Raw genomic sequence first — 26,433 nt, forward strand, 5'->3', positions numbered from 1 at the left:
CCTGATACGACTACCGGACTCCTTTCTAGCATTGTCAGGCCACCTGTGACGGCTCAACACTTCGAGCTTAAGCCCCAATTCATTCAATTTATCTCCAATGATTCATTCGCAAGCCTACCGCATGATTGCCCGGTAAGTCATATTGATAGTTTTCTAGAGAAATGTGACACAATGAAAATGAATGGTGTAACAGATGATGCTATTAGACTTCGCCTTTTCCCCTTCTCATTGCGGGATAGGGCAAAGGAGTGGTTGAGAGATGAAGGCACTGGCTCGTTCGACACATGGGACAAGCTAGTGAAGGCCTTCTTAGTGAAGTTTCTAGGACAGGAGAAGACAACTAGGTTGAGGAACGAGCTATCCACCTTCAGACAGTCAGATGACGAGTCTCTCTATGAGGCTTGGAGGAGATTCAAGAGGCTACAGAGACAATGCCCTGATCATGGCATCCTAGAGTGGATGTTAATCCAAACATTCTACAATGGGTTGACTCATGAATTTCGCATATACATAGATGCTGCATCCGGAGGTTTGGTCATGACCAAGAATCTAATGGAAGTCAAGGACTAATAGAAAAAATGGCGGCTAACGATAACTACCATCCAGGAGGTCGTCACAATGTGAAAAAAGGAGGTAAACTTGATGTAGATGCTTTGACTATGTTAACCAGTTCTGTGCAGGCACTAACAAGCAGGTTTGATAAGCTCCAAGCTGGAACTTCTACTAGCCCACAGGAGGTTTGTCAGTTGTGTAATGTGCACGGCCATATTGCACCCGATTGCCCACAGAACTCGAGTGAGATGTCAATTGAACAGGCAAATGCTTTCTACTCTTCAAAAATTCCAAAAAGCCCTATGATCCCTACTCTAATTCTTACAATGAAGGTTGGAAACACCATCCCAACTTCTCCTACAAGAAAACCCAAGAACAACAAAATCCACCACCACAATCACCCAACAACTACAACCAACCACCACCCCATTTCCAACAAAGACCGCCTATGAACCAACAACCAGTGCAACCACTCCCCTAAAAATCTAGCCTTGAGTTGATGATGGAGAGTTTCATTACCACAACCAATATTTCCATCCAACAACACGGTAACTCCATCCAATAGTTGCAAGCCCAGAGTAAGCTCATGGAAAACCAAATAAGCCAACTTGCTCATCAAGTTGGTCAATCTTTAAAGACTCCAGGGACTTTTCCGGGCCAGACAGAGCAACCTCAAAAAGGCCACATGAATGTTGTTACTTTGAGGAATGGAAAGAAATTGGAAGATCCTCCTATCAAGGAGCCATCAAAGGAGGTCGTTGAAGAAGTAGGTGAAGGTGAGAAGGAGATTCACAATGCTAAGGTCGAGGATGAAGCAAAGGATGCAACTCCAAAGCCACTTGCTCCATATGTGTCTAAAGTTCCTTTTCCTCAAAGGTTAGCCCAAGCTATACTTGAGAAAAAGTACGGTAAATTTCTTGACATTTTTAAAAAGCTTCATATAAATATTCCGTTTTTAGATGCTATATCCGAAATGCCTTCATATGCTAAATTTTTAAAGGATATGCTTTCTAACAAGAAAAAGTTGGAAGAGAATTCTACAGTTGCTTTGAATGCAGAGTGCAGTGCTATTTTGCAGAACACTCTACCTAAGAAATTAGGTGATCCAGGTAGTTATTCAATTCCAGTGAAGCTTGGAGATATTGAAATCAACAGGGCACTATGTGATCTTGGTGCAAGTATAAGTCTCATGCCGCTGTCCATCTGTAAGAAGCCATAAATGGGTGAACTCAAACCCACACGCATATCCTTGCAACTTGCAGACAGGTCAGTCAAATTTCCTTTGGGTGTGCTTGAGGAAGTACCTCTTCGTGTAGGTAAATTTTTCATTCCTTGTGTTTTTGTTGTGATGGAAATGGAGGAAGATGTGAATGTTCTAATTATACTTGGTAGACCTTTCTTAGCTACTGCAGGTGCAATCATTGACATGAAGAAGGGTAAGATTACTTTTGAAGTAGGTGATGAAAAATTGGAATACTCACTTTTGAATGTTATGGGTACTCCCTCTATGGGAGACGCTGTTTGTCAGGTTGATATACTTGACGAGTTGCAGAGTGAGCAGTTTCCTTTGAGCAACCCAGATGATGCACAGGAACAAGTGCTAGTAGGAAAGGATGATGGTGATGGAGATTGGGAAGCAAGAGAATATGCCAGGCTGCTTAAAGAAGCAAAGGCCAACCCAATCGCTAATCCAATCAGAGAAACACTTAGTGCAGTGAGTATTGGGGAGAGTACTAAGCCTCCCGAGGTAGAGTTGAAACCTCTCCCTTCTAATTTACAATATGCATATCTTAGTCCTAATAATTCATACCCTGTTATTGTTAATGCTGAACTCAAGGACACAGAATTGGAGCAATTGCTCAATGTTCTAAAAACATATAAAAGTGTAATTGGGTACACCATTGATGATATTAAGGGTATTAACCCTTCTTTTTGTATGCATAAAATTATTCTTGAAAACGATCATGCCTCTTCTGTAGAACCTCAAAGAAGACTTAATCCAAATATGATGGAGGTAGTGAAAAAAGAGGTTCTAAAATTGCTTGCTGCAGGAATAATCTACCCTATCTTTGATGATAAGTGGGTTAGCCTTGTACAAGTAGTACCAAAGAAGGGAGGTATGACCGTTGTCAAGAATGACAAGGGTAAGCCATTGGCTACTAGAATTGTTACAGGGTGGCGAATGTGTATAGATTATAGAAAATTAAATAAGGCCACCCTTAAGGATCATTTCCCCTTACCCTTTATTGATCAAATGCTTGAAAGGTTGGCAAATCATTCCTCTTTCTGTTACTTGGATGGATATTATGGTTTCTTCCAAATCCCCATCCGTCTTTGTGACCAGGAAAACACTAATTTCACATGTCCATATGGCACTTTTGCATATCGCAGGATGCCATTTGGATTATGTAATGCCTCTACCACTTTTCAAAGATGTATGATGGCAATTTTCTCAGACTCATAGAAAATTCTATGGAAGTATTTATGGATGATTTCTCTGTCTATGGAACATCTTTTGATGTATGCCTTGAAAATTTGAAAAAAGTGCTCCAAAGATGTAAAGAAGTCAATCTGACTCTAAACTTGGAAAAATGCCATTTTATGGTATAACAGGGAATTGTTTTAGGTCATGTTGTATCAAACAAGGGTATTGAAGTTGATAAGGCTAAGATAGAGGTCATAGAGCATTTACCCCCTCCGAATTCTGTTAAAGGAGTTCGAAGTCTCCTTGGTCATGCAGGTTTTTACCGTCGTTTTATTAAGGATTTTTCGAAAATCGTTCGACCTCTAACTGAGCTCTTAGCTAAGGATGTTCCTTTTCTTTTCTCTGATGCTTGTCTTGAGGCTTTCAACGGGTTGAAGGAAGCTTTGATCACTGCTCCTGTCATGCAACCCCCAGATTGGAGCCTGCCGTTCGAAATCATGTGCGATGTTAGTGACTATGCAGTAGGAGCCGTCTTGGGGCAAAGGAAGGAGAAAAAGCTTCATGCCATTTATTATTCTAGAAAAACTCTTAATTCTGCTCAAATGAATTATGCCACAACTGAAAAAGAGATGCTATATGTAATATATGCAATTGACAAATTTCATTCTTACTTGGTTAGCTCTATGGTTATTATTCATACAGATCATGTAGCATTGAGGTACTTGATGACCAAAACCCTTGTAAAGCCTAGGTTGATTTGATGGATTCTTCAACTACAGGATTATGACATAGAGATCAAGGATACAAAAGGGACGGAGAATGTTGTTGCATACCATCTCTCCCGTCTTCTCCTTAACCCTGAGGATGGGGACAATACTCCTTTCAATGATTCTTTCCCTGCAGAGCATTTACTAGCTTTATTGCAAACTAAATCACCTTGGTATGCTGAATTGGCTAATTTCCTCTCTACAGGTACAATGCCTCATGGCTACTTCTCTTAACAAAGGAAGAAATTCCTTTATGAGGCAAGGAGATATTTCTGGGATGATCCGTTCATGTACAAACAATGCACAGATTCTATGATTTGAAGATTTATTCCAAAAATTGAGGTAAATTATATAATTTCTCATTGCCATGACTTACCCTGTGGTGGACATGCAGGCCCTTCGAAGACAATTGCAAAAATCTTGCAATGTGGATTTTATTGGCCTACAATGTTCAAGGATACATACGCCTATGTCAAGGCCTGTGATAGATGTCAACGGACTGGTACAATATCCAAGAGGAACGAGATGCCACTCTACCACATACTCGAGGTCGAGTTGTTTGACGTGTGGGGGATAGACTTCATGGGACCATTCCCTGCCTCCTATGGAAACCGATATATTCTAGTGGTCGTTGACTACGTCTCAAAATGGGTTGAAGCAATTGCTACTCCAACCAATGATGCTCGTGTGGTAAGTAAGTTTTTCAAGAAAGTCATTTTCCCTCGTTTTGGTTTACCATGTGTGTTGATTAGTGACAGGGGAACACACTTCCTAGAACATCAATTTGAAGCAATGTTGAAAAAATATGGGGTGCAGCATAGGCTTGGAATTGGCTATCACCATCAAACAAGTGGCCAAGTCGAGGTATCTAACCGAGAGATCAAGTCCATTATAGAGAAAACAGTTGCCAGAACAAGGAAAGATTGTCCGCGAAGTTAGAGGATGCATTATGGGCGTACCGAACGGCTTTCAAAACGCCAATTGGAACAACCCCATCTAGACTTTTCTACGGGAAAGCATGCCACCTGCCCATTGAGCTAGAACATCGAGCATTTTGAGCCATCAAAAGCTTGAATTTTGATGCTAAGGCAGCGGGAGAAAATAGACTGTTACAACTCAATGAACTAGATGAGCTTCGTCTCGAAGCTTATGAAAGTTCAAAGCTATATAATGAGAAAACAAAAAGGTGGCATGACAAAAACCTTGTGAGGAGAGAGTTCAAGGAAGGAGATCAAGTCCTTCTTTTCAATTCTAGGTTGAGATTATTTCCAGGAAAGCTTCAATCTAGGTGGTTGGGTCCATTCAAGATCAAGAAGGTGTATCCCTATGGCACTGTCGAGTTAGAAAATGCAAGAGGATAGCCCTTCAAGGTCAATGGACAAAGAGTAAAGCATTACCGAGTTGGTGACCCCATCGACGAAGGAGTGGACATCATACTCTCTTCCCCATCACCGATCCAATGAGTATCATCATGGTCAAGCTAAAGACCTTAAACACAAGCGCTTTCGGGAGGCAACCCGCTTTTTCGTATAATTTCACTTAATTTTTTTTTTCTTTTTTTTTTATCTCTTTGAGTGTTTTTATGTAGTTTTGCGTTGCGTCTCTTACTTTTCAGGGAACATCAGCATATAGGAAGAACGAGACGTTGAGAGAGTTCATCAAAAGTGGAAAACAAAGCGTTTTGCTCGATGCCCGGTCAAACCGGGCAAGGCCAGCCCGATCGGGTGCGAGCAACAACGTTGAAGAAGCAAGTGAAGATTGGAAATCCTCTTCGCCCGATGAGACCGGGTAGCACCCGCCCGATCGGGCGCGAGAGGAACTTGGAGGAAGAAGCTGCTTTTTTTTTTTGGCAAAGTACTTTCACCCCTTATGCCCGATCAGACCGGGCAGCTATCGCCTGATCGGGCACAGGTGGTTGAAAATTCCATCATCTCTAAAAAAAAAAACAGATAGAACAATACACTGCCCGATTAGACCGGGCGTTACCAGCCCGATCGGGCGCGAATAGCAGCAGGTACGCAGCATACAGGGCAGGAAACAAGCTGACTTTACTTTCCTCCGCCCGATCGGGCGCGTAAAAAAAATGCGAATTTCATGCCTTCTAAACCCGATTTTCCTCTTCCCTTCCTCATTCCTTCTTTCACCTTGAATCATCCTCTACTCTTTCTCTCTCTAAAAACCCCCAAATTCTCAAACCCTAACTCCTCCAATCCACATAAATCTCCATAAATCCTTACTCAAAACTAAAAATCTCTTCATCCTTCATCCTCCTTATTCACTTTCTAGCATTTACAACAATTTTCTCACCCAAAATTCCCTTCTCACAAAAACCCCATTCTCAAACCCTAGAGAGAGAAACTTTCAATCATCATCCATGGCTTCATTCTTCACAAGGAAAAGGACTAGAGGAGCACAAGCACAACCGCAATTGGACTTAGAGAGCATACCAGCGTACTCGAACATCCAATTTGTTCCCGAGTTCCCAAAACAAAAGACGAGGTTGCTTGAGCTTCAACATCGAAAGGTAATTCCTACTCGGTTCATAGACCAAGCTCTTCTTGCTAGGTTTGGTATTGATAATGAATGTCGTACTTTATTCTCTAGACTTGGCATGACAAAATTATTTAACATGATTCATTACACTTTTGAAGACATCACTCTTGAATTCCTTAGTTCTTTTGATGTAGTAAAGGGTAGAGACGGTTTGGTAACACATGTTGTATATAGATTGATGAATAGATCACACCGCCTTACCCTAGATGGTTTCGGTAGGAAGTTTGGCCTCCCCTAAACGGGTTTGACTGTGCAACTCAATAGTTTCACCTCGGGGGAGTTGTGGTTGGCTATTACGGGAGAGAATATAGACTCAATGCAACACGCCCGTGCCCATAAAATCCATCAATCAGCCCTTAGGATGTGGACTAGGTCCTCGGGGTGGACTATTTTTGGTAGAATTGAGCCTAATAACGTTCGGGCGGATGAGATTGCCATCCTAGGTAGCTACCTTAGGTTGGGAGATGAGGGAGAGGTGTTTAGGATGAATATAGCTAACTTCTTTGCCCTCCATCTTAGGAAACAAGGGGCAACCTTCACCACCCTCAAACCAGACGGTTCCAGAACCGACATCCCGATTGTCTTAGGTGGCTTAGTTACCCACCTAGCGGTCAAGGAGGGCTTCGTAGAAGCCCAAAACCGACCTGTGCCAGGCCCCATCACCTTGGACCAGCACTACCTCACCACCACCGGTAGGTTGTCGGTGGAATATGGTGGTTATAGCTGGCTACTAGACAGGCGCACTAGGCGGTCCATCACTCGACCTGCCCCGAGAGGATCCAACCCTTCCATCCTTCCTACCTACTTCAGGCCCTTGGCGATGCACCTCCCCCTGTCGCACCTACTAGGACTTACCATAGGAGAGAGCAGGGTGGCCCATCCTCATCCTCCACCGATGTACCTCCCCCTACCGGCCATGAGGCTATCATGGCCGGAATACGGGAGCTTAGGCTAGGTCAGCAGGAGATTAGACTGGAGCAGCAAACCCTATCCTGTCGATTCCAGATCTTAGAGACTGACTTACGTCAGTCTATGTACCCTGTATATGATTTTTTCTGCAGGCAGGGTCATACCCCGTGGGATGCCAACCATCCCTCGTGGTATATCTACTCCGGTATTAGTGATATTGCAGGTATTAGCGGGGCGGCTGGAGGAGGCGATGATGATGATGATGGTACTGAGCATGAGTTCGAGTGAGAACTCCGGTATTTCCTACTTCCCACTTGCTGCAATGAGGACATTGCCAAGTGTAGCTTGGGGGAAGTTTGTGCATAGTAGCTTAGGTATGTTCTCTGAGTTTCATTGCTTTGGTTTGTTTGATTTTATTGTTTTTGGTGTGTTTTATTTGCTTTCATAGTTTAGTTTTAATTTCTTTGATTAGTATGTCGAAAAAAAAAAATTAAAAAAAAAAATTTTGAAAAAATTGAAAAAACTTGAAAAATACGAGAATCATGATAATTAATGGCCATTGAACTACTTCCCTGTGCCCCTACCCTTAATGATAAAAAGGTTTTGGTTCAATGTTGATTAAAAGGCTTGCATTGTAGACTAAAAGATCATGATTTGACCTTGAATTTGTTGATCCCTAATAGGAGTCAAAGCTATTTAACCATGTATGATTTAGGAGCTTGATTGTGTTAACCGTGAGGTTTGAGCCTTATATATTCATTCTTGTGTGTGTTTAGTTCCTGGTGTAGCATTAATCTTAGTTTTGACTTTAGACTCTCAGTAGCGTGTCGTAATGCATTGCACGTGCATGTTAAAATGACGAAGGCCATGTTCATTAGGTAGCCTTCAGACGAACTTAGAACATTTGTTCCCCTCTTGCTCACCCATGCTGCAGGTTGACTATTTTTTCATAAACTCCACAAAAATTACCCCTTGGCCCCAATTTAGTTACTTTTCCCGAGTCTAGCTTGGGGGAGCTATTTTATGCGTTATTTTTGTGTGATTTTGTTTCAAGTGGCAATTGATGTGAAACATTGAAAAATAAAAAAGAAAAAAAAGAGTGAGAAAAGGTGGAAATTAGGATGGAGGCTTGTTGAGAAATTTGATCAAAAAGAGAGTCGAAGAGCAAGGAACAAAAAAAAAAAAAAAAAAAAAAAAAACAAGTTTTGAAATCAAAAGAAAAGAAGTGTCCTTGTTCTTGAAAAAAAAATGAAGGAAACAATTGTTGGATTGAAAAGAAAAAAAAATAAAAGAAGCTTGAAGTTGAGAATGTAGGTGAAAGAGATGATGGGTGTGTTTTTATTGCGGTTTGGGTATGTGTTTTGTTTGTTGAAATTGGTAAATCGAGGTGTCATTCATTGCATTTGATAGCTCCCCGGTTAGACTATTACAGCTCACATTCCGCAATTTATTCTCCTACCCATTCTTATTCCCGGCCTATGATACAAGCTTAAAAAAGTCCTTCCGATCTTCGTGCATAGCGTTGTGTTCATATGAAACGAGTCTTTAGTCAAAATCCTGGAGTATATGTTGCATTTCGAGTCAACATTGACTAGGTTGAGCGATATTATAACCCTCTAAACACGCGAGTGTTGTGAGATGGGGGGATTACATTGTTGGTGGGGATGGTGAGAGATCTAGCTCATTCTTAGCTTGCCACATAAAAAGTGTGTTGAGTGACCACCAATGTGAGATACTCTAGTCATCGATTCTTGAAATATACATATTTGGTCTCGTTTGACGATTCATTAGGTGGATCGACGGTTTGAGTAATTAGATTGGTTGGCTAGGATGCATGCTTGTTTGATTTCGATATTGAGTCGAGTTCTATATTCGCATTATGGGGTGAAGTATGTTGTTTGGTTGTTGATTATTGTTGATTGCCTTGCACTAGTAGAAAAAAAGAAATAGGCACCCCCCTTTAGCACCGGTTCTTGAAAACCGGTGCCAAAATAAATGGGCGGGATTGAAAAAATCAGTGTTGGCACCGGTTCCAACCAAAACCGGTGCCAATCATTTAATTAGCACCGGTTCAAACCGGTGCCAACTAATTAAAAAAAAAACCGGGGTACTGTAAGCTTTTCTTTCTTTCTTTCTTTCTTTCCCCCCGTTTTTTCCATCTTCTGTTTTCACTCTAGTTTTCGCCCTCTCTTCCACGCACCATCGCGAATTTCACCTTCTCCATTGAAGGGTTTACGTGCCTTCTCACTCTATTGAAACATCACCTCCTTCTCTCTCCATATCTCTGGCCTCCATTGAACTCGTGCTCTATATTCTCCATTGAAGCCGATCTTGAGCTTTCTAACCTCCATTGAAGCAGCTTCGAGGTAAGGTAATGTGGTCTTCTTAATCTACTGAATTCCTTTGCAATCTAGGGTTTGTCGTTGATTTGGTTTTCAATTTCGTAATTTTAGGGTTCTGGTTTTAATAAGTAGGAGAAGGAGAGAGTAGGTCCTACCCGCCGCCACTCACCCTTCGCCGGCCACCCTCCGTTCCCTCAACCGTCCTTCGTGCATCGGCCACTGACCACTAGGTAATGGTTTTTCCTTTTTTTTTCGTTTTAAAAAAAACATTGCTAACCCTAACAACCAGGTAATCTTTTCACCCTTGATAGTTGCATTTGCATATCTTCTTTACTAGTCTTCCAATTCTCAGTTTTTCTTTTGATTTTAAGAGTGCAATGGCCAGATGATTTTTCTTACTTGTATACCTTCATATTTATTCAGATGTAGATATTTGCCTTGTTCTGTATTCCTGTTATGATGTTTTTAAAGGCTTTTCCTTGTATTTTTTCTTTCCTTATAGCCCGTTGTCCACATCATTTGCACAGCCTTCTGGAATGTCTTTATCTCCAGGTATTACGACGAAATGTATATGTTGTTTATGTGATTGAATGTTTTATTGTCACAATAACTATAAAAAGCTCACTACGCTAGTATTTTTATATAAATTTAGATATGAAATAGGTGTACATTGCGGATAGTGAGAGTAGCTCTATTAGAGCTCTTGATCTCAAGACAGGAGGATCAAGATTGCTGGTTGCAGTGGCACTTCTCATACTCCTGTTTAGCCTGTAGCGATATTGTACCAGTAAAATGGGATTCATAGTTGGCGCTGCTTTATTTATATGGTTCTGCTGTCTGGCTGGCATTGGAATCCACAACTTGCTGAAGTATGATCGAGATGTTTGGAAGGCTTTTAACCCTATCCACATCTACTTCTATTTCAAAAGGAACAACATAGAGGCTTGGTATGCTCTTGAGGGTTGTCTCCTTTGTGCAACAGGTATACACTTTTAGTATACTACTGATGAGATGATTACCCTATCTTGTGCTGGATCTTATTATATTTGCCCAATTCAATCGTGGTAGATTATTGCACTTCTTTTTTTGTATTGCACTTCCACAAACACACACACACACACATGATTACATATGGTTCTTGCTTAGCTAACTATTGACTTCTTCCTATTATTGTTGTTTCTTGGTTTAAATGTCTTCACTCATTTAAAATGGCTGGATCTGAAATTTGCTCTTATGACCTTTTAAACTTACTCACTTGGAAATTTAGAATCAAGATGACTCGGTTTTTTTGAGCTATTAGACGGGAATGGACTAGAAATATTCAATTTATTATAACAGATTAGGTAATATATGCTCCTTTTGTCGTTGCTTGATGTTGGGGTACAACATTAGAATTTAGACAGCCTAGCATTTTGATTTCTCGAATCCAATGAGTGGCTTGCTGCAAGATCTGAGATCTCACATTTAAGACTAGCCTTGTGAGCCAATGGCTTGATAGTCTGGTGTCATAAAAGATGGCAGGTCCCTACTTTTGCTAGGAGCCTTGTGCATATATCTTAATTTTGCAGTGCTGTCAAATCTATTGTCCCATGTTCAAAATCACTTAATTTACTTGAAAAATTGATGTCCAGGTTCTGAAGCAATGTTTGCTGACCTTTGCTACTTTTCAGTGAGTTCAGTTCAGGTAAAGTGGCTTCGGTTATTACCACTTTCTGTGCTTTATTGTTTTTATAAGACTATAAAATTGAATCATACAATATCTCACTGATTTTATGTTGGTTGTTTGCATCTCACTTTTGTGTTTCTTGTATTTCCATGCCTCCTTTTGGGATACCTTGGCCAGGCAGCTTACCTCATACAGAATCCAGGAGATTGCGCCCAAGCATTTTACTCATCTGTACCTAGTATGTTTTGTCCTTATACCATAACTCGACTATTTATTCAAGTACGTTTGGGCATGATTATATTCTGGGCATTGCATCATTAGTCATATCATCTCAGGCTTCTTTTGCACTTCAAACTCAAACAGCAACCTCTCTCAAATAGAATGAAAATTGGAGAGATGTGAAAGAAGCCTTAGCTTTATTTGTTTTACTGCTATAAATCTTTTTGTCATGTGCATGTTCTAGCCTCCTATTCCCATTCTTACCTTTGGTTAAGCTTTAGGTTAATGTTTCCCATATAGTCTCCTTTTTGACAACCAGGGAGGATGGAAAATCTGCTCATGTATATTACTCCTTATTAAATTTGTCTGGGTTTACTCAATGTGAGTGAGTAAAATACAAATTCTATGGCCTTTGATAGCTAGATTGGTTATGGTAAATTTTCATTCGATGACCTATGTGGATGGAGAAGCTATTGTTGTCCCTATGCTCCCATCAGCCGCTAGTGTTGTATGTTTGTGTTCGTGTGTGTGTGTGTGTGTGTGTGAAATTATTTTTTTCCCTTTGGTTGTTCTTACCATTCTTCTTTGCAGCTGATTAGCAACTCAATGTGTAAGCTTTCACTAGGACTTTACTACCCTAGGTACCTTAAAATAGCATGGGATAGTTGGAGCAAGTTAGGTTCTTTTATCTACTGCGGGTTGGATGAAGGGTAAGGGTGTTATCTGTAGACTAAAAAGTGCTTTCTTCTGTTCTATCCATTACTAGGAAAAGAAACACTAACAGAAAATGTTCATTTGCCTTTTCAGGTGGTGCCTTTTGGCCTGTTTTCATTATTGCTAATATTGCTGCACTGATTGCTAGTCGAGATACGACTACTGCTACATTTTCATGTAAAAAGCAATCGACTACACTTGGCTGCTTTCCTCGACTTAAAATTATCCATACATCTTGAAAATTCATGGGCCAGATCTACATTTCTGTTGTGAACTGGTTTTTGCTTGCGGCCAGTGTGGTGTTGGTCTGCTCCGTTCCAAGTATTACGGAGATTGGGAATTCATATGGTAATTTTTATTCCATGGTCTCTCAAATGGCTTTCTTTTTGTTATTAGTCTTTCTTTGAGCTGAAAGAGTGATGAAACAGCTATGAATATTAGGACCTGCTATATATATTTTCTCTAGCACTGGTCCAGAATTGTCTTTGTGAATGTAACTGTGGAAATGAAAATATTTTTGCTGATTGAACATATAAAAAAAATAAAATGCAAGTTATGTGCACCGATGTTTAGATGTTTAGGTAATTGTAGAAATGTTGAGCCATGGAGGAAGGTTGACAAAGAGCTAAACTGATAGTGAAATGCGATCAACTGAGAAAAAGTGTGCTCCATTGATATCTTAGGTTGAATCTTTTAAGAGAGTCATGTTGGAAAAGGGTTGATTAGGTTGTCTGGTTGAGTCTATCAAGTGAGATATAGGGGTTCACGGCTGGTGCTTTGATTCTGTCCTGTTAATTATCTTAATATACAGTTTCTATTACTTCAAACCTAATCCATCCTGTTATATGTCTGATCAACTGAAAAGAAGTGCCTGTTCCTAACCTTGTGTAGAACCTAAAGATTGGTAAAGGGTCATTTTGAATTATTCTGATTTTCAGAAATGATGCAATGGATAGATCATTAGAATTTGGAGTCCCGTCCCATCTTTCATTGGTGGACCAATTACTTAGGGGTTTAGGTCTTGGTTATTTGGTGAACGAGCCATTTCTTTGGTGGTATAGTATGATGCTTTCTTTTGTAGCTTATGTTGCTTAAGTAGACACATCAACGAAGAGTAAGTTTGTTACTTCGTGTTTCTCTTGAAAATTAATAGTTCTATAAATGATTTGGTCTAAGAGGAAGCCAACTGTTTCCATCTTTGTTTGAATTTGCTACGGATAGGGTAAATGCACAAGTCATTTACTTATATTTTGCACTCCTTGTAATGGGGATATATTTCTGTAAGTATGTGTATTTTTTGAACATTTAGTATTCTGATTTGAATTTTGGTGCATCCATTGCTTTGCTAATGATTAGGGCCTAATATTGGTCGTCTTAATGGGATTAATATTGTAGATTTGTATTGACCTTAGCCAGGCTGTGAGCTTTCACTTGCTTTATTTGTACGCTTGGTTGTTGGAACAATTTGCTTCTAAAATTTAATATAAAGTCAGCAAAAAAAAAAAGTTTCAGCTGCTGTTGCTTCCCTGCTGTTGCAGCTGCCTCGGGTTCTGTTTGGTGTTGCAGCTGGGCTCTGGCTGATGTTGCTGTTTATGGTGCTGAATGGTGGTTTGTTCTGTTAGCCAATGTGCTAATATTTTTGATGGGTTAAGTATCTTACCTAATAAATATCGCATTGCATGGACGGATTACTAATTTACTAGTCCACAATTAATGTTAAGTGCATGATACAGGCACAACAAACTTGTAAAGGGAAGGAAAATTAACTAGATGAAGGCAGGTATTTTAGAATCAGACCGTGTAGTAACTGTGAGCCCTTTCTATGCACAAGAGATTGTATCGAGTGTTGAGAGAGGTGTGGAGCTCAATGATATAGTTCAGAGGACTAGAATCACTGGCATAGTGAACAGCATGGATGTGCTGGAATGGAATCCAACTACTGATAAGTACGTTGGATCTAATTATGATAGATCAACTGTAAGTAACATTAAACAAGATTTTTGCTTTTGTAAACCTTCATGAAATGTCCTAATGTGTTAGTTTTTGCTTCTTTCATGTTGCATATGCAAAGCCTCTTATAAAGGAAGTTCTGCAAGCTGACGTTGGTCTACCCGTGGACAGGAATATCCCTTTGATTGGTTTTATAGGCCGACTTGAAGAGCAGAAAGGTTGTGACATTCTTGTAGAAGCAATTCCTCAATTCATCGGGCAAAATGTGCAGATTATTGTTCTTGTAAGAATAAATCTTACCTCAAACATGCTTTTTTATTCTTTAGCAAAACCATTTTTCTGATTTGTTTTCATAATTTTTTTGGGGGAGTAAGGGACAGGAAAGAAGGAAATGGAGAAGCAGATTCAACAGTTGGAAGCTCTCTACCCTCAAACGGCGAGAGGGGTGACCAAATTCAACGTCGCATTGGCTCATATGATTGTAGCTGGTGCTGATTACATGCTGATACCTAGCAGATTTGAGCCCTGTGGGCTAATCCAGCTCCATGCAATGCATTATGGAACGGTTTGTGACAGCTTTATGCAATGAATTATCCTATTTTTGAAGCTTTGTACATCAATATATGAACATGATGACCTATTATGATCTTTCATTGATCAGGTGCCACTAGTGGCCTCCACTGGTGGACTTGTCAATACTGTACAAGAAGGTTACACCGGATTCCACATGGGTCGTTTCAGTGCAAATGTAACAATAACCTAAACTAAAAAAAATCAACCCATTTCATTTTTTTATACTATTTAATGTAATGATCATTCCTGTACTCTGAAGAGCTGACATTTTGGTGTATAATGGTATATCAGTGTGACACGGTGGATCCAACTGATTTACAAGCTGTAGTAACAACAGTGAAGAGGGCAATAGAGACGTATGGAACTCCGGCTTCAAGAGAGATGATCCAAAATTGTATGGCACAAGATTTCTCATGGAAGGTAGGCTGTGTGAAGTGATCAACATAGTACACTTTTAGCCAAGTTAATCTCATTTGTCATGGTGCTAATTAATTTGCTGTATTTTCGTTCCTTGCTTTGATTTTTTTTTTGACAAAAATTGTAATATTACAGCCTTTTTTAATGAAAATATGTAACTTTATATATATGTTAATGTTTCTATATCAATTTAAGTGAAAACAATGCAAAAAAAAAAAAATTTATTTCTTTGGGGTATTTTTGGCACCGGTTTTGACCAGAATCGGTGCCTAAAGTGTCGTTTTTTGCACCGGCTCTTGCTTTGAACCGGTGCCAATAGTATTGAAAAAAAAGCGCTCCATGGTAGTTGGCACCGGTTAACCGGTGCCAAAGCATGTAGTTGGCACCGGTGCCAAATTTTCATGGATTTGGCATCCCTCAAATACCCAACGGTTCAAAACCGGTGCCAAAGGGGGGTTTGAACCGGTGCCTTTTTATCTTTTTCGTCTACTGTTGCTTGAGGACAAGCAAGAGTTTAGCTTGGGGGAATTTGATATACACGTTTTATACATATGTTTTTCCCGACATATCACTACATTCTTGTATAGTTTTAGGCTCTTTAGAGCCACTTTCCGCTAACATTATCTTCTCTAGTGTGTTCGGTGCATTTCATAAGTTTTACAGGAACTTGGAGTTTCTAGGATGATTCGGACACATTTTGAGCGATATTGGAGATGTTGGTGAACAAGGATGTAAAACCGAGCTGAACAAGAATCGATCCTTGAAGAACAAGAAGCAAAAAGCAGATTTTATAACTGTGCTCGATCGGGCTCAGCATGCCCGGTCAGGTCGGGCACAGAAGGGAGTGTTGGCTGACACTAATGTTGAAGTAAGGAAGCTATTCTAAGCACTTATGCCACGCGCCCGATCAGGCAGGCCTCGCCCGGTTGGACCGGGCGCGTGGAGGCTGGAGGCGTTCAAAATTATGAAGATGGGCAAGGCAGCCAGGGTAGACGTTGTGCCTCGCACCTGAACGGGTACTACCTGCCCGGTTGGATCGGGCGCAGAGGAAGTTCAAAGAAGAAAGCAGCGCTGTTGTTTATACCATGTGCTCGATCGGGCATGTCAATCCCGGTCAAACCGGGCACAATTATGCGCAACTCCGAATTCTAATTTTCTTATTTTTAGGTCATTAAGGGTATAAATACCCGGTGTAATTTTCATTAGTGTATTACTCAGATTTTCCTTAAGTGCTCTTTCTCTCACTAGAACTTTAGTTTTATTCCTTTTAGCAATTTAATTCTTAGGTTAGATTTGGGTATTGTTGATTAACAATTTGAGTAATTTCAATTGAAGCATCATTGGGTATTCATCTCTATTCCTTTCTCTTTCAATTATTTATGCTTTTCAATCATGTTTTCTATAATTATGATTGTTATTGCTTTCTTCAATATGTGTGAGTAGATTTCTTATTCCAAGATCTAGGGTAGCCCAATTATGATTGATGCATGAATTAATCTTTAAATTCTCTAATAACCATTGTAACTGTCTATGCTAAATTGATTGTGATTATGCCAATGCTATATTAGAGATAATTAGTATTGTTATTATTCCATTATTTCTACCACAACGAGAGTTGGATTTTAACGGAATTTAGTAAATTGATTTAGGATTTGAAATTCAACATGAGAATAGTTGAACGGATAATTGAGAATTGAAGTAAAGTGTTTAATGTCTCTAATTTGCATGATACCATGAGCATAGGCTTGATTGTGGGTTAGGGAAGCACTAGACGAATAAGGTAAAATGGCACCGGTTCAAACCCCCCCTATGGCACCGGTTTTGAACCGTTGGGGACTTGAGGGATGCCAAATCCCTAAAAATTTGGCACTGGCTCAAAACCGGCGCCAACTAAAGGCTTTGGCACCGGTTAACCGGTGCCAACTAAAGGCTTTGGCACCGTTAATCGGTGCCAACTACATGCTTTAAAAAATAAATTACTTTTCCCAACATTTGGCACCGGTTAACCGGTGCCATTGTACTTGAAGAAAATAATTTATTTATTTATTTATTTTTTTTTTTTTTGCTTTTTTCCTCTTAAAATAGTCCGCAAACAATATATATATATGAAAACTTATTTATTTTCATTAATAACTAGGAAATATTTACACTTTTCATTAAAAATAAAAGGACAACAAAAATTACAACACCCTTTTGATACATTTCCCTCACATAAGCCTCCTCACCATCAGACACCTTTGGAGCATTGGTAGCATCACTCTCAGAAACAACATATGCCATTTGAACAGACCCTCCTCCAAGATCAACTACTCCCACTGTATCTGAGTTTTCTTTCCCAATTTTCCTAAAAGATAGTTTATAGTTACCTACACACCAATGAAGAAAACAAATTAATATCCAGAGGCTTAACATAAAGAAGTCAAATGCTGAAGCCACTAATAACTAGCATCATGCATAGAAAAAATTAAGAGGAGAAATACACTCGCACAGAGAGTACTTTCAAAATCTATAACCAATCAACTAGGCTCCATAATAATAAAAAAAAATATATAATAAAATAAATAAATAAATAAAAAGAAGCGAAAAAAAATGCCCTTTTATGAGCATAACCATCAGTAACCAAAAACACACACAAGCTCATATAAAAGAAAAAGGATAGTACTTGTACAGCAATGAACGGCACTACCTAACAATCACTGAGCCCTTAGGGAGAAACAGCAATAGATTGACATAGTCTATAAGCAGAAACGATTCTTTTCAAGAAAGCACCAAGTAGCAGGGGGGAAAAATGTCCAGTAAAATGTGATGAAATCTAGTCAATACAAAAAGGGAAAAAGGAAAAATAAAAAACTGGAAAATGGTAAACACACCAGACTAGCATCGAGAGAGAGAGAGAGAGAGAGGGGACTAGTCACTTTTCTACCCAATTTAGTCCTTAATTCTACTAAATGAACCCACATAGTAGTACCAAATTTAGTCCTTGATTCTACTAAATGAACCCACATAATTATATCCAATTTAGTCCTTAATTCTACTAAGTGAACCCACATATAGTATTTATGTAGTAAAAACTATTTCACTGGAACTTTAGCATATGGAACAAAAGAAGTTTAAAATACACAGGATGTGACCACATACCCATTGAAATGCACCTTCCTGGTTTCCATCCAAGACAGTGACCCAGTTTGGTTCTGATTTCAGATCGCTTTTATCCTTGAGCAGGTCCTTGACCTATGTAGAATAAGATACCAACTTCAATTAAAAGACATAAAAAGAAAAATCGTTCTGTTAAATATTCTTTGACAATCAATAATGAGATGCACCAAAAAGTAATAAGTCTAATAAGTAATCATCCGTGACAGATAAGAGGGTCAATAAGAACATACTTCTTGCAATATTCTTTCAAGAGCATCACCATCCTGTTGCCTCAAACCTGCGGTTGCCTATCAGAGAAAATGGCTCAATTCTTTCAGGTTATATTGTCAAATAACAATTTATTAGACAATCAATCAATTAGAAAAATATAACAATCAGCTAAATAGCTCACCCCAACTCTGACCGGAGTCTTCCCAAGCAAGTTCTTGGGAACAACAGCTTCTGCTTGCTCTAGGAGAGAAACTAGTGAATTAGCAGCATCCACCTGAGGGTTGCTTGCATATGCACTTAGACCTGGCTTTTACTAACTACATTTTACTCACAAACCAAACAAGCACCAAGCAACTACACTACCACACCCCTGCCTATTGCCAACCCACACACATACATTGCACAGAACTATACTAGTATCCTGTTAGGCACAAACACCATCTATCAGTAGTTTTATATGTATAGCTGGAGCCCATGACCTCATACTCAATCCCTACAACAAACAAGCACACTCCATGTTAACAACTAATAACAACCCACACCACGATTCAACAGTAAAACCCATATATTTTGCCAATACAACATTAGAAATGTGGTATGTAGCACATAAGTAATTTAATAAAGACAAAGCCAAGCATACAAGACGACATACAAAATGAAGAAAAAGAACAAATACATGTATACATGATTAATATACAATACAAACAAAATCAAATTACATAATTTCTATAAATTTTGATTTAAATTATTTTAACAAGGTTCAAAACAGTTATCATAAGTCAACAAACAACTATCCTAATAACATAAAATTGTCCTAAACATATGCAAAATCATATAGTACATCTAGTGCTACTGACTTAAACAAGAAACTAATTGAAAATCATCCAATCTAGTATGTTTTATGAAGGAAGAGGTATATCATAACAACACAATGAAAATGATACTTATTCTCTAAATATATCACGCAATAATCTGGCCAAAGCATTGAAAATATCAAATCATAAACACAAGTTGAAGACATGATTCACTATTATTAAATCAAAACTTAATAATGTTTTCTTAAAAAAGTATATGCAAGTATAATTAGTTTATCAAATCCCCACTCTGATCTCATGATACATATTGATTTGATAAACATGTAAATATGCCACAAGAATAGATGAAATGCACCCTTGCACATAGAGCACCGCAACACTACACTAGAACAACCTAGCACACAACCACACTCAACAACAACAACACCGCACAACAGAGCACCACACAAAAAACACAACACACAATAGCAGCGCACCACACACGCAACAACTAACCTCGCAGCACCACGATTAAAATAGAAGGGAAAAGGAAACTCACCAACACATGCATGTAAATAATCGTCAAATATCTCGCTCAATTAACATACTATAGGATTCAATTTTGTATAAAGGAAAAAATTGAACCTTAAATTGATAAAAATCAGAAACCCTAGATTTCAAATCGAAGAGCAACATACCTTCGTGAAAAAATCCACCACAGCTGCAAAGGGAAGGCACCACCGCCGCCAATTACGATGGTCGCGACAACATTCACCACCGCCATCACCCTCAATTCCCTACTACTACGAAGAAAGATAGAGAAAGAAAGAAAGATCTGGGAATGAAAGAGATAGAGAGAAGAATGAAAGAGATAGTGGGGCGGTGGTGGAGTAAAGAATGACATAGAGTAAGAGGAGGCAAGAGATTGAAGATAGAGAAAGGAGGGTTTGAGCAGAGAAGAGAGAGGATGCAATTAAGAGTGGGGTAAGGAGAGAGGACGACTTATAACATTATAACATTAGCACCGGTTAACCGGTGCTCTTTGTATTAAAAAAATTTAGAAAATAAAAAAAAAATCAAGGGGCACCGGTTAACCGATGCCATTTATATTTTGGGGCACCGATTTATAATAACCGTTGCCAATTCCTCGGTGCTAATTTATGATTTTCTACTAGTGAAGCCATTGATACTCGATCTCCTCAAAAAAAAAAAAAGCCATTGATACTCGAGAAAGGTCCTTGGTATTTGTTAGGGTTAGCTTTTCCCCGTGTTCATTGGAATTGTATGTTAGGGGTAGATATATAATTGCATCGATCGTAATTGTGGTGATACTTGATCTTGGATGTTTTAGCTTATTGATTCATTATATTCGTTTGATTTATTCTAGTTTTCTATACATTAGCTCTTAGTTTATTCCATATTGATTGATTCTTGCTTAGTGATTACTTGAGTTAGATAATTTAGGTGAGCCTTAGTCTCTTGGGATTCGACCCTTAATTGCCCGACTACATAGTTAGGAGGAATAGTTAGGTTATTTTTGTTAGGTACGCGACACGCCTACCAACAACTTTCCCCCTTCACCCATGTGGACGTATTCCTCATATTGCCTTAGCTTGCGGATCCACAGACTTGGAGCCCATACTCGGTGTCAACTGGGGTTGTTCTCCATTAGACTACTTAGAACAGTCTGCGGCGTGGTCTTGGCCACCTTGGGGGAAGACTTAGCCTTTGAGGATATAGTTTTCCTTGATTTGGACGACTGGCTTTCCTTGGAGGCAGAAGTCTGTTCCTTCCTCTTGGTCTTGGGAGTGGACGCTTGAAAAAAACAGTGTGAAGCCAAAGTAAGAAACAATGTCCGAGCAAAATTGGGAAGGACACCCTTCCCAACATACCAGCTCGGCAATATAATGAAAAGACTTGCGTCCGAGCGAAGTAGGAAAGGATTCCTTTCCCAACATACCAGCTCGGCAAAAAAAAAAAAAAAAAAAAAAAGTGATCAGTATCTCCTTAGCCTGGTTGTACTGCTGATGGCAAAACTTGTACCACACCAAGATAAAGTCAGACATGTTGGTATCTCCTTTTTGTTCAGGGTCCAACATCACAAGAGCTTCGTCTGAAAAGAAAACAGAAGTGTTAGAACATTTTCAAGTTGTAAAAGCATTCGAATGGGCAAGTCACAACGTTTCACCTTGGGGGTAGTTTCGGTATAGGCCGCAGGCCGACATGAATACCGGATTCCTAAGCCAGTCGGCCAATGGAATCCAATTAGACAGCACGGTCACAAGCTTCCCATTCCTGACCACCTTCTTGACCTTAAAATAGTCAAGTTGAAATTCGTTGTCAAGATGGACAGGCGACTTAGTGGGTTTGTGCATCCCAGGTTCGAGCTGGATAGGCTCGGCGTTGAAGTGGTTCATCCGCAAATTGAATTCTTCGTTGTCAGTTCTGATGCGGTAGAATCGGTGCTTCCAGTCACGCCACTTGGACGGCTTGCGCATAACCACCCAATATTCCTTCTAGGTGTTAAGAATAAACCAGTTGTCCGTTTCTGCATCAAGCCGCACCATGAAGTGCATCCAAATTTAAGTGTAATACCCCGTATTTTTAAAGTATTTTATAAATTACTTATTTATTTATAAAATATATTTTAGGTTAAATTATTTTAATTATCAGATTTAAGTAAACAAGTTTTGATTTTTGGGTTAATAATTATTCAATCCGAATGTATTTGATTTTCATAATGAACCTAATCATCCTATTTTTACATTTGGGCCAACTATTTTATCGTTTAAGTATATTAATTTTATGAAGCCAAAACCTACCCTAACCTACTCTTCACTATAAATACTCCATTTATCCCCAAAATTTTCCCACACAAAGTCAATAAGTAAAAAGGTTAGTTTTCTCTTTCTTTTTCCTTTTCTTTTCCCTTTTCTTTTTCTTTCTTTTCCTTTCTTTTTCCTTATTTCTTTTTCTCTTGTTTTCCTCCTTGTACGTAAGAATTGGATCAAGTGGATCCAATTCCACTTAGTGCTGCCACATCACCAAGGTTGGCCCACTGCCGGTGTTCGGCCGCCTACCAGCCGCCGGCGACCAGCCGACCACCACCACCATATCACCTAACTCCTCCCTTCTTTCTCCTCTCTTTTATTCTAATTATCTTGATAATTATATTTATAGGTTTTGGTTTTAATTGTTCGAAATATGTTTAATTAGTATCAAACCATGTTTTGAAGGATTTAAAACTATAATTTCAAATTATTACATTTTTTATTTTTCAGATTTCATAAATTATAAAATTAGGGTCTTTAATTATTCAAGATTTGATTTTTTTAGGGTTCTTATACAAATTGATTTGAGGCTTTTATATACCCAATGATTCTAGTGATTATTTAAGTTGATAGGGTCACAAAATTATATTATTTATATATATTAAACTCTTGATTTTATATTGACAATTAATGATTTAAGAGTATTATAAGTAATTTTATTCCCAAGACACAATTTACTACTGTTTTATTATTTGTTTGTAGGAAGGAAGATTACGATATCAAATTGATATTTTATTACCTCCTAGATTAAACAAAGCTAAGCTCACAAGCCTAATCGACTCACATGTGTGTCAACCCAATAATGTTTCATAGCAAATAGCCAAGTGGACCATGAACTCATGAGGTACACCAACTGGTTACTCAGCCAAAACAATAGAAAAAAAAAAGATCAGTGAGAACTCCTCTTACTGTTTATTGCGGGTAAGGCACAAATAAACCATAGAGCGATTTTTGCGGAAAATCAAATTGTCAAGCAAGAAAAGATAGAGATGGAATCAGTTGAGGATAGGAGCGAAATACTCGGAGCAGCTGAGATGAATAAAAGGTTCTTTATTGTTCTGTTAGGGGAGTTCTTGGTGGAATTCTGATCCGTATTTTTGGGGGTATTTGGGGGTGAGATTCTGCAGCTTATCTGGAGATCTTGCTGGGCAGAGAAATTCAGAATAGAGCCAGAAGAAAAGCAGCAGCATCAAACTCGAGGGGAGCAGAACAGTAAGACGGAGGAATCGAGGTGGTTGTAGCTCTCGGTTTGCTACGAAACAGGCTGGAATTTCGTTAAGTTGAAAGTTGTACTTTGGGGGAAAGTTTCTGGGCTGGTTGTTCGTGGTTGTTTCGCCAATTTTCACTCTAGAAAAATTGGTAGTCCTTACTCTAGATTCCTTTGTTAATTTATGATTTTTGCATGCAGTATTTCAATAGTTGGTGATTTGGTACTAAGTTAATTTTGTTTTCATCATTTCAGTATTATCAGATTAAGGAGTTGTTTTAAGTAATATTAGATTCATTTACTTGTTTATTTTTATCTCCTTATTCTCTTTAAGTAATATGATTTTTATAGCTTCCATTGTTATACTTTCACTTTTCAATATGTCAGGCTAGATTAGTCGTGGGTACATAGATATAGTATACATTGGATTATTGTATTGTGAGAATAAGAATGTTATGATTTAAGCTTATTATGTTTATATCTTGATTGGATTGATAATATGGTGTATTGGTATGAATTAGTTGAGTTATATTTTGGACCGGCCATCTTTAGTATAGTTTGCTAGTTTTATTTGCTAGAATATTGATTTGTGATACGTAATTGTCCAGATTAATTCTCCTTAGTAGCACTTAGGTTTATGATAGGTGACTGAAGCTTGTTCGATGCCTATGATTATCAGCCCTTTAAGTTGCACGAATCTGAGCTCATGAGATTTGTGGCTTAAGTTAGCTACTTCCTAGTTATTAATGCTGCTAAATTAATCGAGCCTAGAGAGCTTGTTCTAGATTGTTAGTTAGTAAGACAACACTCCAAGAGCTTGTTTGGTTTATTTGCAATTAAGGGAAGTGTTGAATGTTTGTTTGTGTTCATCGTCTAACATTGAGATAAAAACATGATTTATATAATTCGATGATCAATCGATATTCCAATGCTATATTGTATCTCCTGATCCCTATTTTGTCATTCTTGATTTTTAATATTTATTGTTACTGTTAGTTTTATATCTCCGTACTTAGCTCATTTTCAAGTCCGTAGTTTTATATATTAGGTCGTAATAGTCATTCTTCAAATCAGGGGTTTTTAACATACACAAGTAATAATTTAATAATCTAATTCTCTGTGGGATCGACCCTAGCTTACCCTACTACATTTTAGGAGGTTTTAGATAGGTTTATTTTTGGTAGACACGCGACAGTCGTATCATAAGTATAAAGATGTATTTTTGGTGAACTTATAATGGATTTTTTATTAAACAATAATGCTGGAATTTTGCTTAAAGTAGTAAATTGATTTTAATGAAAGGGGTTAATTACCCACTAAAAGTGAGGCTAATTAGCGGTTTTAAAATAATTTTTAGATTATTATAAGTTGTTTAAAGTGAGTTTAAGTTGTTGGAAATTGCGTATACAAGGGTAATTGATGTAGTTTTATTGTCCCTTTATATAGGAGACTTTGTCTGGGAAGTGTTTTAGGATGTATGACTATTTTAGTAGAATTTTCAAGGTACATACGCGTACTCGGAATTTTATATAGCGTGTAGAAGCATGCTAGGATATGTTTTGATTAGTTCCAAGTTAGTTTAATGCTAGGAATTGGTTGGAATTGGTGAATTGAATTGGATTGTTGAATTGAAATGAATTTGGTGAATTATTTATGAAGCATGATTGGTTTGAATGATCTATTTATTAGAATTGGTGATTATAGAATATTGTTATTGAACCATGGCTTTATTATTGGCATAATTGAGAGCATGTTTAATTAAACTAAAAGTTTAATTGAGTTTGGAATATAAAAAGAGAATTTTATTATGTGTTGGGTCTCGTAGCGTCTAACGCTACGCGGAAGAGAAACCCGCCCAAGACCCACTCACTAATTAAAGCAACTAATTATTTAATCACATAATTAACAACATAAAAGAGAGAAAAAAGAAAAGATATTCTTACCCTTGACGCGTGCTTCGCTCGATCTACGAGCTCTTACTTCAAAGCCCGAGCCTCACAAGTGCGAAGGCCTCCTACGGCTCGCACCCTCGACTCGACCCAAACGTTCTTAGTCCCGAAGGTTAGTCGGGACTTGACCGATAAAAATTAGAGTATTACGAACTTATGGTTTTTCCACTTTACTAAGGAGATGTCTTTTTAGTTCCACTCAAGTGTTCTTCCCAAAACCCAAAACTTGGGTATTTATAGGGAATGGAAACTTGATCTCCGTCCTCCCATTAATGTGGGAGATTTGCATTTTCCTTTATTTTATTTTAATCAAAATAAATTAAAAATGCAATTCAATCAACAAGCTACAAGTGGCACAAGGAGGGAGAGAGAGTAGGTGATGACCACCAAGGGGGGACCAACTCACCTTGCTCCCCAAGCCAAGTATCAACCCATTTGGTCCCCTCCTTTACCAGCTGACCACGCCACATAGCTGGCTGACAGCTTGCCTTGGCTGCCAAGGCTGCCAGCTGGCTCCTAGCACCAAGGCTGGGCTGTCCAGCTAGCATGCCTGTGCATGCGCCTTGCTAGCAAGACACGCATGCTGGGTTGTTGCATATGCGCTGCTATGCGAGGTGCTCGGCTGTTGTTATGCGATGCCTAGCACGAATAGCGTGCTGCTTCTTGGTGACCCTACGCTGGAACACAAGCACAACATGCAGCGATGCCTGGCCAAGCTTGACTAGCAACCACGTACCGCCTAGCTAAGCGCAACATGCTGCTAGCATGTGCGATGCTTCGGGCTAGCAAGACCCAGCCTTACGATGTTGTGTGCTAGTGATGGGTTGGGTGCTTGGCCTAGAATGCTAGCTAGCACGCAATGCACCATGATTAAGTCAAGATTAAGATTAAGTCGTAATTGATCGGAAGCGACCTCTACCTAGGCATTCCGATTACTTAACCTCACTAAAGAATTAGCTTTCTAATAATTCCAAACCCTCTATCGGAATAATACACTTGTTGGAAGGACATCATTCCGTTCAATCTCCCACTTGTCCTTCCAGAAAAGTGTGCAATTATACTTAAGACGATTTGATATCTCTTAAAGTATTCTCACTGGTCGATCCGGTTGAGTTCCAAACTAGTACATGTGCAAATGATTTATGACAATCATGTCTCGTAGCACAAGAAACAGTGTTATAAATCATATTACACACTAA

At 38.8% G+C, this 26,433-nt stretch overlaps 2 protein-coding genes and 1 long non-coding RNA gene across 7 annotated transcripts; 2 read left to right on the forward strand and 1 right to left on the reverse strand.

Annotated features, from left to right (window-relative positions):
- Positions 1 to 1,138: 1,138 nt before the first annotated feature.
- On the forward strand, positions 1,139 to 1,771 carry LOC110708179. Its single transcript, XM_021886266.1, has one exon. It carries the CDS (start codon positions 1,139 to 1,141, stop codon positions 1,769 to 1,771), a length of 633 nt encoding a protein of 210 aa, XP_021741958.1.
- A 7,558-nt stretch (positions 1,772 to 9,329) lies between these two features.
- On the forward strand, positions 9,330 to 15,235 carry LOC110708194. 5 transcript variants are annotated; one of them, XR_002508656.1, is made up of 14 exons: positions 9,330 to 9,577; positions 9,660 to 9,778; positions 10,051 to 10,100; positions 10,201 to 10,530; positions 11,180 to 11,232; positions 11,392 to 11,452; positions 12,025 to 12,143; positions 12,241 to 12,495; positions 13,686 to 13,793; positions 13,881 to 14,124; positions 14,269 to 14,380; positions 14,472 to 14,662; positions 14,759 to 14,845; positions 14,962 to 15,235. It is a non-coding gene; the product is annotated as an uncharacterized LOC110708194 (long non-coding RNA). The 5 variants fall into 5 exon arrangements; XR_002508655.1 differs by having other exon boundaries at positions 11,392 to 12,143; XR_002508653.1 differs by lacking the exon at positions 12,025 to 12,143.
- A 1,985-nt stretch (positions 15,236 to 17,220) lies between these two features.
- On the reverse strand, positions 17,221 to 25,704 carry LOC110708180 (probable apyrase 2). Its single transcript, XM_021886267.1, has 6 exons — positions 25,641 to 25,704; positions 18,890 to 18,946; positions 18,635 to 18,756; positions 18,474 to 18,530; positions 18,240 to 18,318; positions 17,221 to 17,453 (listed from the first exon to the last, which is right to left on the reverse strand). The coding sequence occupies exons 1-6, from the start codon at positions 25,702 to 25,704 to the stop codon at positions 17,221 to 17,223; spliced, it is 612 nt and encodes a 203-aa protein (XP_021741959.1).
- Between the last annotated feature and the right edge of the window lie 729 nt (positions 25,705 to 26,433).

The sequence above is a fragment of the Chenopodium quinoa genome, unplaced genomic scaffold (genome assembly GCF_001683475.1).
Source record: "Chenopodium quinoa cultivar QQ74 unplaced genomic scaffold, ASM168347v1, whole genome shotgun sequence".
Taxonomy (NCBI): Eukaryota; Viridiplantae; Streptophyta; class Magnoliopsida; order Caryophyllales; family Amaranthaceae; genus Chenopodium; species Chenopodium quinoa.